Source organism: Pristiophorus japonicus, chromosome X, assembly GCF_044704955.1.
Source record: "Pristiophorus japonicus isolate sPriJap1 chromosome X, sPriJap1.hap1, whole genome shotgun sequence".
Taxonomy (NCBI): Eukaryota; Metazoa; Chordata; class Chondrichthyes; family Pristiophoridae; genus Pristiophorus; species Pristiophorus japonicus.
Genome location: NC_092010.1, coordinates 38,158,481 through 38,171,111, shown reverse-complemented (window position 1 = coordinate 38,171,111; position 12,631 = coordinate 38,158,481). Strand labels below are relative to the sequence as shown.

Here is a 12,631-nt window from a genome sequence, read left to right as displayed (position 1 = left end):
CAGATTACCCTAAACTGGGTGGCGGTGTGAGCTGTGAGGAGGATGCTAAGAGGCTGCAGGGTGACTTGGACAGGTTAGGTGAGTGGGCAAATGCATGGCAGATGCAGTATAATGTGGATAAATGTGAGGTTATCCACTTTGGTGGCAAAAACACAGGCAGATTATCTGAATGGCGGCAGATTAGGAAAAGGGGAGGTGCAACGAGACCTGGGAGTCATGGTACATCAGTCATTGAAAGTTGGCATGCAGGTACAGCAGGTGGTGAAGGCGGCAAATGGCATGTTAGCCTTCATAGCTAGGGGATTTGAGTACAGGAACAGGGAGGTCTTACTGCAATTGTACAGGGCCTTGGTGAGGCCTCACCTGGAATATTATGGTTAGTTTTGGTCTCCTAATCTGAGAAAGGACGTTCTTGCTATTGAGGGAGTGCAGCGAAGGTTCACCAGACTGATTCCAGGGATAGCTGGACTAACATATGAGGATAGACTGGATCAACTGGGCCTTTATACACTGGAGTTTAGAAGGATGAGAGGGGATCTCATAGAAACGTATAAGATTCTGACGAGACGAGACAGGTTAGATTCGGGAAGAATGTTCCCGATGTTGGGGAAGTCCAGAACCAGGGGACACAGTCTTAGGATAAGGACTGAGATGAGGAGAAACTTCTTCACTCAGAGAATTGTTAACCTGTGGAATTCCCTGCCGCAGAGAGTTGTTGATGCCAGTTCATTGGATGTATTCAAGAGGGAGTTAGATATGGCCCTTACGGCTAAAGGGATCAAGGGGTATGGAGAGAAAGCGGGAAAGGGGTACTGAGGTGAATGATCAGCCATGATCTTGTTGAATGGTGGTGCAGGCTCGAAGGGACGAATGGCCTACTCCTGCACCTATTTTCTATGGCCCCAAGTTTCCACACGCTACAAAACGGGTGCCCCTCCGAGCTGGGCGCCCGTTTTTCGCGCCGAAAACGGCGCCTGAAAAAAAACGCGCGATTCTGGAGCGCCCTGCAGCTCCATGGCAGCTTGGCGCGGCGCCCAGGGGGCGGAGCCTACCACTCGCGCCGATTTTGTAAGTGGGAGGGGGCGGGTACCATTTAAATTAGTTTTTTTCATGACGTGCGCGTTTGCGCACGCGCAGTGTGAAGGAAACATTGGCACTCGGCCATTTTTGTAGTTCTTTGTAGCTGTTTAATAGTTTAAAATTTTTAAATAAAAGCACATTGCCCTTCCATGATCAGCGCTGAGGCTTCTTGCAGCAGTGAGAAGGCCGCAGGAAGCCTCAGAAGTTGAGGCAGCCGTTTCCCGACGGCCTCCCCCCCCCCCCCCTGCCGTCGGGAATGGTTGCCTCAACTTCTGAGGCTTCCTGCAGCCTTCTCACTGCCTCCTTCCCCCCCCCACCTGCCGTCGGGAACGGCTGCCTCAACTTGTGAGGCTTCCTGCAGCATCCTCCCTGCCTGAAGCACTTTCACACAGGTAGGAAGATGGTTTAGTTAATCTTTTCTTTGCTTATAAATTTTTATTCAGGTTGGATTTATTTGTATAATATTTGTATAAGTATAAATAAGGATTTATTGTAGAATTTAATGACTTCCCTTCCCCCCCCCCCTCCCCCCCACCTCGTTCTGGACGCCTAATTTGTAACCTGCGCCTGATTTTTTTAATGTGTAGAACAGGTTTTTTCAGTTCTACAAAAATCTTCACTTGCTCCATTCTACTTTAGTTTGGAGTAAATTTTCACTGCGGAAACTTTCAAATCAGGCGTCAGTGGCCGGACACGCCCCCTTTTGAAGAAAAAATTCTGTTCCAAAGTGAAACTGTTCTAACTGACTAGAACTGCAGAAAAAAAAATGTGGAGAATTGCGATTTCTAAGATAGTCCGTTCTCCACCAGTTGCTCCTAAAAATCAGGAGCAAATCATGTGGAAACTTGGAGCCATAGTTTCTATGGGCCCAAGTTTCCACATGATTTGCGCCTGATTTTTAGGAGCAACTGGTGGAGAACGGACTATCTTAGAAATTGCAATTCTCCACATTTTTTTTTCTGCAGTTCTAGTCAGGTAGAACAGTTCTACTTTGGAACAGAATTTTTTCTTCAAAAGGGGGCGTGTCTGGCCACTGACGCCTGATTTGAAAGTTTCCGCAGTGAAAATTTACTCCAAACTAAAGTAGAATGGAGCAAGTGAAGATTTTTGTAGAACTGAAAAAACCTGTTCTACACATTAAAAAAATCAGGCGCAGGTTACAAATTAGGCGTCCAGAACGAGGTGGGGGGGAGGGGGGGGGGGAAGGGAAGTCATTAAATTCTACAATAAATCCTTATTTATACTTCTACAAATATTATACAAATAAATCCAACCTGAATAAACATTTATAAGCAAAGAAAAGATTAAATAAACCATCTTCCTATCTGTGTGAAAGTGCTTCAGCCAGGGAGAATTCTGCAGCCGTTCGTTGCCGCTGAGCAGGAGGGGGGGGGAGGGGGGAGAGAAAGCCGTTTGTGCCGCTGAGCCGGGGGTGGGGGGGGGAGAAGAAAGCGGTTTGTTGTTGTGGAGGGGGAGGGGAAGGAGACAGCGGTTTGCTGCTGCGGAGGGGAGGGAGGGGAAGGAGACAGCGGGTTGTTGCCGCAGAGGGGAGGGAGGGGAAGGAGACAGCCGTTTGTTGCCGCGGAGGGGAGGGAGGGAAAGGAGACATTGAGAAGGGTAGCCTCAGTGCTGATGTGCTGATGGCAATGTGATTTTATTAAAAAATGTTCAAAAATTAAACAGCTACAAAGAACTACAAAAATGGCCGAGTGCCAATGTTTTTTTTCACACTGAGCATGCGCGAACGCTCCAACGCACACGCGCAGCGTTGCCGGCAGGAAAAAAACTAATTTAAATAGTACCCGCCCCCTCCCACTTACAAAATCGGCGTGAGTGTAGGCTCCGCCCCCCTGGGCGCCGCGCCAAATAGACAAGGAACTGCAAAGCGCTCGAGAATAGCGCGTTTTTTTTCTGCCGCCGTTTTAGGCGCGAAAAACAGGCGCCCAGCTCGGAGGGGCACCCGTTTTTTATCCTGTGGAAACTTGGGCCCAAAGTTTCTAAAACACTGCTGCACACCAGCGCACAATAATTCCATGACAAAACTGCAGGTGGCGCTGTTGAGATTACTTACAGCAAGTTCAGTTGCACTTTGTGGTCCTGTCACTGTGCAAAGTGGTTATTAGAACGAACAATCATAGCTATTTTCATGTGAAGTAGAATAGGTGCAAATATTACACAGCATCTAGTGGGAAGAAATCTTAACCTGAAGTTTAGTCGTACACTCGAGTCACAATTGTTGAAAAGTTTTGGATGTTTTGTCCACACACAAGATTCTACTTATCCTAGAATGTTTTAAATTTGTTTTGGAACATAGCTTGCAGTAAAAACTTCCAATGATAATAATACTGCCATATTTTGGCAAAGTGGCAGGATGCGAGCTTGATGACCCACGCTGCTGTTCCCAATCTCAGCAGGGATGCTGTGCTGAGTTGAGGGGTCTGGCATTTCACCACAGGGACAGAAGGAAACCCAGAGAAACTCGTCTTTCTATTGGCCTCATGTGTCAGTTCAGAATGAGCTCGACAGTAGTGGCTTGGGAGCAGTCGAGCCATCCTCCGACCTGCAGGAGATGTGTGACTTGGAGAGACCAGAGGGAAAGAAAATAAGAGGCTAACATGATCCTAAAATTAAATTGAATTGCAAAGATAATAGAGAAATGGTGAATGCTGGAAATCTGTGGCGAAAAAACACAAAATACTGAAAATATAAAGCACGCCATTCAGCATCTGAAAGAAAAGCTAAAATTGTGTGTGGGACCCTTCATCAGAACCCAGAATATCAGGCTATCTTTATCTTTCATATGTTGACGAACCTGCTTTGCATTTGCAGAATTTCCATTTTTTAATTGCAGAATTTAAATGCAGCCAGGTATTTCACTTTTAATGCAGTTAATACACAATGCTGGGGCCATAGCAGGAGAAAATGGTAAGAAAACACATTTAAAAGCTCTTTATCTGAATGCATGCAGCATTCGTACCAAGTTAGATGAGCTGTCGGCACAAATAGTTACAAATGGGTATGATCTGTAGCCATTACAGAGACACGGTTGCAAAGTGACCAAGACTGGGAACTAAACATTCAGGGGTACTTGACAATTCGGAAGGACAGATAGAAAGGAAAAGGAGGTGGGGTAGCTCTGTTGATAAAGGATGGAATCACTGCAATGGTGAGAAATGATATTGGCTCAAATGATCAGGATGTTGAAACAGTTTGGGTGGAGATAAGGAATAATAAGGGGAAAAAGTCACTGGTGGGCGTAGTCTATAGGCCCCCTAACAGTAGCAACTCTTGGTCGGAGTATAAACCAAGAAATAGTGGGAGCTTGTAAAAAGGGAACAACAATAATCATGGGTGATTGTAACTTCCATATTGATTGGACAAATCAAATTGGTCAGGATAGCCTTGAGGAAGAGTTCATAGATTGTATAAGAGACGGGTTGCTTGAGCAGTATGTAAGGGAACCAACCAGGGGGCAGGCTATCTTGGATCTGGTCCTGTGTAATGAGACAGGATTAATAAACAATCCCCTTGGAATGAATGATCGAAGCATGGTTAAATTTCAAATTCAAATGGAGGGTGAGAAAGTTGGATCTCAAACCGGTGTCCTAAGCTTAAATAAAGGAGACTACAAAGGTATGAGAGCAGAGTTGGCTAAAGTGGACTGGAAAAATAGATGAAAGTGTAGGACGGTTGACGAACATTGGCGTACATTTATGGAGATATTTCATAACTCTCAAAGTTATATTCCAGTGAGGTGCAAAGGGTGTAAAAGAAAAGATAGCCATCCGTGGCTATCTAAAGAAATAAAGGATGGTATCTAATTAAAAACAAGGGCATACAAAGTGGCCAAAACTAGTGGGAGGACAGAAGATTGACAAGAGGGAAGCTTTTAAAAGCCAGCAAAGAATGACTCAAAAAATGGTTAAGGGAAGATAGACTATGAAAGTAAACTAGCACAAAATATAAAAACAGATAGCAAGAGTTTCTACAGGTTTATAAAAAGGAAAAGAGTGGCTAAAGTAAATGTTAGTCCCTTAGAGGACGAGACCGGGGAATTAGTGATGGGGAACATGGAGATGGCAGAAACTCTGAACAAATATTTTGTATCAGTCTTTACGGTAGAGGACACTAAAAATATCCCAACAGTGGATAGTCAAGGGGCTATGGCGGGGGGAGGAACTTAATACAATCACAATCACTAAGGAGGTGGTACTCAGTAAGATAATGGGACTAAAGGCAGATAAATCCCCAGGACCTGATGGCTTGCATCCTAGGGTCTTAAGAGAAGTAGCGGCAGGGATAGTGGATGCATTGGTTGTAATTTACCAAAATTCCCTGGATTCTGGGGAGGTCCCAGCAGATTGGAAAACTACAAATGTAACGCCCCTATTTAAAACAGGAGGCAGACAAAAAGCAGGAAATTATAGACCAGTTAGCCTAACATCTGCGGTTGGAAAATGTTGGAGTCCATTATTAAAGAAGCAGTAGCAGGACATTTGGAAAAGCATAATTCAGTCAGGCAGAATCAGCATGGATTTATGAAGGGGAAGTCATGTTTGACAAATTTGCTGGAATTCTTTGAGGATGTAACGGAGAGGGTGGATAAAGGGGAACCAGTGGATGTGGTGTATTTGGACTTCCAGAAGGTATTTGACAAGGTGCTACATAAAAGGTTACTGCACAAGATAAAAGTTCACGGGGTTGGGGGCAATATATTAGCATGGATAGAGGATTGGCTAACTAACAGAAAACAGAGAGTCGGGATAAATGGTTCATTCTCGGGTTGGCAATCAGTAACTAGTGGGGTGCCGCAGGGATCAGAGCTGGGACCCCAACTATTTACAATCTATATTAACGAATTGGATGAAGGGACTGAGTATAATGTAGCCAAGTTTGCTGACGATACAAAGATGGGAGGAAAAGCAATGTGTGAGGACACAAAAACCTGCAAAAGGATATAGACAGGCTAAGTGAGTGGGCAAAGATTTGGCAGATAGAGTATAATGTTGGAAAGTGTGAGGTTACGCACTTTGGCAGAAAAAAAATCGAAGAGCAAGTTATTATTTAAATGGAGAAAAATTGCAAAGTGCTGCAGTAGAGTGGGACCTGGTGCATGAAACACAAAAGGTTAGTATGCAGGTACAGCAAGTGATCAGGAAGGCCAATGGAATCTTGGCCTTTATTGCAAAGGCGATGGAGTATAAAAGCAGGAAGTCTTCCTACAGGGTATTGGTGAGGCCACACCTGGAATACTGCGTACAGTTTTGGTTTCCATATTTAAGAAAGGATATTCTTGCTTTGGAGGCAGTTCAGAGAAGGTTCACTAGGTTGATTCCGGAGATGAGGGGGTTGACTTATAAGGAAAGGTTGAGTAGGTTGGGCCTCTACTCATTGGAATTCAGAAGAATGAGAGGTGATCTTATCCAAACATATAAGATAATGAGTGGGCTTGACAAGGTGGATGCAGAGAGGATGTTTCCACTGTTAGGGGAGACTAGAATTAGGGGGCATAATCTCAGAATAAGGGACTGCCCATTTAAAACTGAGATGAGGAGGAATTTCTTCTCTCAGAGGGTTGTAAATCTGTGCAATTTTCTGCCTCAGAGAGCTGTGGAAGCTGGGTCATTGAATAAATTTAAGACAGGGATAGACCGATAAGGGAATAAGGGGTTATGGGGAGTGGGCAGGGAAGTGGAGCTGAGTCCATGATCAGATCAGCCATGATCGTATTAAATGGTGGAGCAGGCTCGAGGGACCGTATGGCCTACTCCTGCTCCTATTTCTTATGTTCTTAATACATTCATTAAATTCATCAGTATCCAGTGTGTGAAAAAAATCACTCCATTAATCATAAATATCACAGCCCAAGTCTGCACTTCTTGAATTACTTTTACAGCTTCTTTGCGGTTTCTGTCACTAGATGTCAGGAACAAAACTTGCTCCAAATCCATTCTCCCATGATAATTAAATCATGTATTTCAGAACTATACTTACCCGGTACAATATAAACTATAGCTAACCAATACAATCATTAAACAAATGGCAGACATTTTAATCATGAATTCTTATTTTATATTTTATCCTTTTAAAGAGTGGCTAATTTCCAAGGAGGTTGGGAAGAGAGAGATTTAAGAGAAGCGGAGGAGGAAACGTCTAGGATAAGACTTCATTTTTCTTTTGATTGCCTCTTCTGACAATACACAAACAAAAAAAATGTAAAAGTAGCACTTGTCTGTTCTTTCCACAGATGCTGACTACAGAAGAGTGTTTCCTGCATTTTCTGTTTCAGGTTTCCAGCAATTGTAGTTTTTTTTGCTTTTTGTTTAAAATTGGCAAAATGTGGACGGCAACTCTGGCTAACAACTAGAACAACCCACACCAAAGGCATCATGCTCAATGATCTAGCCCAAGCCAAGTCCATTTCACAGGGGCTGGACTGGCTCAGCACCCATTTACCTGGCATGGGTCGCCTCTCGAGAGATCGAGCATGTGAAACAGAAATCCGAGTTCACAGCCCAAGCAAAACTCCTTCTGACACAGATGATTTTGAACATGGCAGCGGATGGGCTCGAGCAGATACAGCACCTATAAAACGGAAGAGAGCGACAGAGAAAGAAAGGTAATGCACACATCAACAGACTGTAACTTTTCAAGACAGATATAGTCAAAATTATATAAAATATATTGCCTCTTAAATTGTAAATTATCACATCAATGCGATGGATGTCATTTCTGGAAAATGGAACACTTTCCATATCAGGTATTCCCTGTTCCATCAAATACAGAGCAAAGCTCCCTCTACCCTACTACAGCCAAACAAGGTATTGGTGAGGCCACACCTGGAATACTGTGTGCAGTTTTGGTTTCCATATTTACTTGCTTTGGAGAAGGTTCACTCGGTTGATTCCGGAGATGAGGAGGTTGACTTGCGAGGAAAGGTCAAGTAGGTTGGGCCTCTACTCATTGGAATTCAGAAGAATGAGAGGTGATCTTATCCAAACGTATATTATGAGGGGGCTTGACAAGGTGGATGCAGAGAGGATGTTTCCACTGATAGGGGAGACTAGAACTAGGGGGGCATAATCTTAGAATAAGGGGCCACCCATTTAAACCTGAGATGAGGAGGAATTTCTTCTCTCAGAGGGTTGTAAATCTGTGGAATTCTCTGCCTCAGAGAGCTGTGGAGGCTGGGTCACTGAATATATTTAAGGTGGAGATAGACAGATTTTTGAGCAAAAAGGGGATAAGGGTTATGTGGAGCGGGCAGGGAAGTGGACCCGAGTCCATGATCAGATCAGCCATGATCGTATTAAATGGCGGAGCAGGCTCGAGGGGCCGAATGGCCGACTCCTGCTCCTATTTCTTATGTTCTTATGTACCCTGCCCAAACAACGTGCTCAGCTCTATCCTCAGAAGAACATGCTCTACGGCACTAGTGTGACATTTTTCCATCACCCTACTGAGTCCTCTGGGAATGAGATTTGACAATTTAATGCTGTACCAAATCTGCGGCATTTCTGCACCCAAAACCATGAGGAACTGGACTGAGACTGGCCATAATCATTGGAGTTAGATCCTTTACAGCCAGCATTCAGAGAAGTTCAATTGCAAATAGGCAATGGTCTCATCCGCTCCCAGGATTAGCCATCCTGCTTTCTGGCCTCTGCCTGTCCGCTGTACAACCGTCTATCAGAATGTGTGACTCAGGGTGACTCACCTGCTGTTCCTGTTTGTGGGGAATCACCTGGCCTTCACCTAGTCATTAATCACCTCTACCAAGCTGCCCAATGGTAACAGGGAACGGGGAAGAAGTAATGGAGTAGGAAATTGTGGGTGCAAGACCACATCTGACCTTTGCGGCTTGGCAAACTTATGCAGTAAAACCAGGCCATCTCAAGTCAGTGAAGTAAAGGCATTTAAAGTAATGTTTAAAAAAAACATTGTATTCAGTATCTAATGCGATAAAATAAAGACACAATGTTTCTATAGGGATCAAGGGGTATGGAGAGAAACCAGGAAAGGGGTACTGAAGTTGAATGATCAGCCATGATCATATTGAATGGTGGTGCAGGCTCGAAGGGCCGAATGGCCTGCTCCTGCACCTATTTTCTATGTTTCTATGATACATCGCAGTTCCTTTGCTTATCTCACTCTCTTGAGCTGTTCGGTGTTAGTGATTTATTTGGCAATTTCCCTACATCCCCGTGAGGAAATATTTGGTTTCCACTCACGACATTCCCTCATCCTTTAAACGCTGTGCAGCCAAGGTGAGAAAGTTGCTGTGTGGGCAATCCCATATTTTGCTAATGGCCCAGAAATCGCGGCCTCCCTAGATCCGTACGAAATTTCTACGGACCCGGGAAGGTATTGGAAAAGCCAGTTTTCAGCACACAATGCGCATGCGCTGAAAATCGACTTTTCCGATCTGTCAAGTTTCTGGCTTGACAAATCCTCCGCATCTTGGGAGCGAGGACACTTGCGAGGGCAAGATTGCGGGATTTACCCATATCTTGCCTGGCAAATGTCCTCAAAACTCTTGCGCCTGATGAAAGCAGGCACATAGCCTACTGTTACAGGCATAAGTGTTTTAAAATACACAAAAACATTTTAAAATAAAGTTATAAAAACACATTTTATTGTTAAAACTCTCTCCACTATGGTAAGTTTATTTTAAAGCATAATTTTAAAAACTTTTTTTTTTAAATCAGGAAAATATATATTTTTTTTTTAAATACATTAATAACTAATTTAAATTAATAACAATATGTTGTGCATTTTTTCTATCTTTTATTAGTGCTTTGGGGGTGTTTCTCATTCGTAGTAATAGGAGTTTCAGACTTACGAAACTCCTATTACTATGAATGAGAATATACTATACCTGATTGGTTGCCCAGAGCCATGTGACTCCAGCTCCAGGCCTGCGCTCGTGCCGACGTGCACGTGCTGTGACGCGCAGTCAGGAGAGGCCTCCGGACCGGGATCCCTTGTGGCCGCAGCAGCTTCAGATAGGTGCGCATCTTTCTCTCCTATTTTTAGTCGAACGCCCGCGGGAAGAACAAACAGGGATTTCTGGCCCATTATGTGAACAGCAAGGTGGAAGCACAACTGCACCAGTCGTAACATTAACACTAGTAAAGAATGAAAGACTTTTCTGTGCAAAGAACTAAACTTCTAGGCATGTAAATTAAATAAACTTCAAAAACACAAACTGAAAGTAACTATAGTTTGAATTTGAATATCCTCCACTATGCACATTAAGCGGGATCAATTGGCACTCACATAATCACAAATTACATGATTCTTAAAATTATATTTACTGAAATGCACAAAAGGCACAAAACACGGTACCGCAGAATGGTGGGGTGCAGCTCAGTTTCTTGACCTCCAATTGTGTTTTTTACATTATATTTACTGATTGCGTGCTTTTTGGTAACCACACATGCTGTTTGTTTGTATTTTGTATGTTACAGTGCTGACAATTCGAAGGCGGGAGAGATTGGAAGGTGTCCCTCACCTGAATCATGCAGTTGCAGTAGGCATTGGGAATGTGCGGCTCCAGACCAGCAAACAGCGTCTTGTTGTAGTGTTTGAAATCAAAGTCTTCCAAACCAAGTTTTGAGTATTTTATGGTAACCTAAACAAACATATATACAATCAAGCTGAATCATTTAGGCATAAGTCAACTATTCCCAAAAAGTCTTCATAATCAAACTGATACTTAAAACAAAAAACACACGAGTAATTACTCCTTCTTGGTCGTAAAAGTATAGACCCATCATTAATGGGCGGGGGTTAGAGTTAGGAAGAGATTCCCCCAAAGCAGGGGGCAAGGTGACAGTAGCCTCCTTAATGTAGGTCAATCTGGACACCGCTGTAACACGAGGGGTGAGGGGCTCCCGGCCTGGCAGGGGAATGGCCTGACAAATCTCAAGGCTGATGGAAGAAGCAAAGTGCTGGAGAACTCAGGGATACGCCCAACACTTTCAATGCACCTGCTCCCTGACAAAACTCAAAATTCAGGACAAGATCCCCCAATCTTCCATGCCCTTTCCTGTGAGGTTCTGCTCGAGAAAGAGAGAGAGAGAAAGAGAGAGAGAAAGAGAGAGAGAGAGAGAGTATCCCAGTACTGTACAATCTTCTTGCTCCAGGGCAGAGAGTCTACAAACATCATGATCGAGACTGAGGGGGATAGGTCTGGGCAGTGAACTTACAGGGGGAAAAAAGTGGCCAGAGATTTGCCAAGCACCAGACTGCATAGCAGCTGAAAGAAGCCCAGATCAAACTACAGACTTTAAGACTGTTAAAATACAGACTGGGCATAAATGAGGAGATTTGATTTGAGGTGTTTAAAATCATGAAGTAAATAAAGAAAAACGGTTTCCAATGGCTGAAGGGTCAGTAACCAGAGGGAACAGATTTAAGGTGATTGGCAAAAGAACCAGAGACGACATGAGAAAAAACTTTTTTACGCAGCGAGTGGTTAGGATTTGGAATGCACTGCCCGATTGGGTTGCAGCTTTGAAAATAACCTTTCGTTTCATTCCTTAACACACCACCATATTTTAGAATAGGAACTCATCCCAGTACATTACTCTTCTATTAAAGTAAGTTCACTTTTATTAGTATGTTATCATATCTCCTTAGTTCTCTTTAATGTGATGTCTGTATTAACACAGCCCTAAACCTCAATATAGTAATAGAGGCATCTAGACATTGAGTGGTGAACTATATAGTCCACAATATGGATTTTTTTTGAGTCAGACCTTTCGATATTTCTTTGGCACCATGTACAGATGAGGCTCTTCCTCCCTTCCAATTGGAGACTCTGGGATTTGATTGTAGCTGTCAAATTCTGCATCCATTTCCTTCAATTTATATGGAACCTATAAACAGATAACTTACTTTAAGAAATAATTAAACATACTAAAAACACAGTGGGCTCTGCCAATGGCCCAGTGGGTAACAGTGAACCCAGTGTATTACTAAAGCCTATAGATCAGTCGACCCCAGGATCAATTCCTGCGCTATGCTGAGTCAGCTGAGACAGCAGTGGGAGCAGCACTACAACTAGCATCAGCCAAGGAAGGGAAGGGTTCATTATCCAGTGACCTCTGCCTGAAAGTGCACGTGTGCAGAATGAGGCTTGGTGGTTGGGCTCCTGTGGTGGAATAGCTTGCTGACATTCACTGTCTAGGTGCACAAATGGCCATTTGGGAGCAGTACTGGAGGGCTTCTGCTTCCTGTAGAACCACGTGTCAGTGCCTTCAGAAGCGGAGGAGAAAATGGGCAAAGCGCTAAAATTATAAGCATATGACCGTTGATTTACTTTTCAAGCAGAGCACTGGATCTTGTTGGCAAATTGAAAAACCACACTTTTCAAACTGCAGATACTGGTTTAGCTTGCACCAATGTTGATGTGCCACAACTAAAGTTGCACACTGAATTCCTTATCGGGCAAACTGGTCCATCTAATCCCAATACACCACTGGAGCAAACACTTAGGAATTCAAAACAAATACAATTGGACTTTCCCCACATGCAGCTTCTGCTA

At 43.6% G+C, this 12,631-nt stretch overlaps 1 protein-coding gene across 2 annotated transcripts in view; it reads right to left on the bottom strand.

Annotated features, from left to right (window-relative positions):
- The window catches only part of pan2 (poly(A) specific ribonuclease subunit PAN2), a 121,148-nt gene that overhangs the window by 73,432 nt on the left and 35,085 nt on the right, over positions 1-12,631 (bottom strand). For both annotated transcript variants that reach the window (XM_070869676.1, XM_070869675.1), the window contains exons 9-11: positions 11,844-11,963; positions 10,595-10,714; positions 7,537-7,665 (exon numbers count right to left, since the gene is read on the bottom strand). In XM_070869676.1, coding sequence (XP_070725777.1) covers positions 7,537-7,665; positions 10,595-10,714; positions 11,844-11,963 — 369 coding nt within the window. The remainder of the gene's footprint in view (positions 1-7,536; positions 7,666-10,594; positions 10,715-11,843; positions 11,964-12,631) is intronic.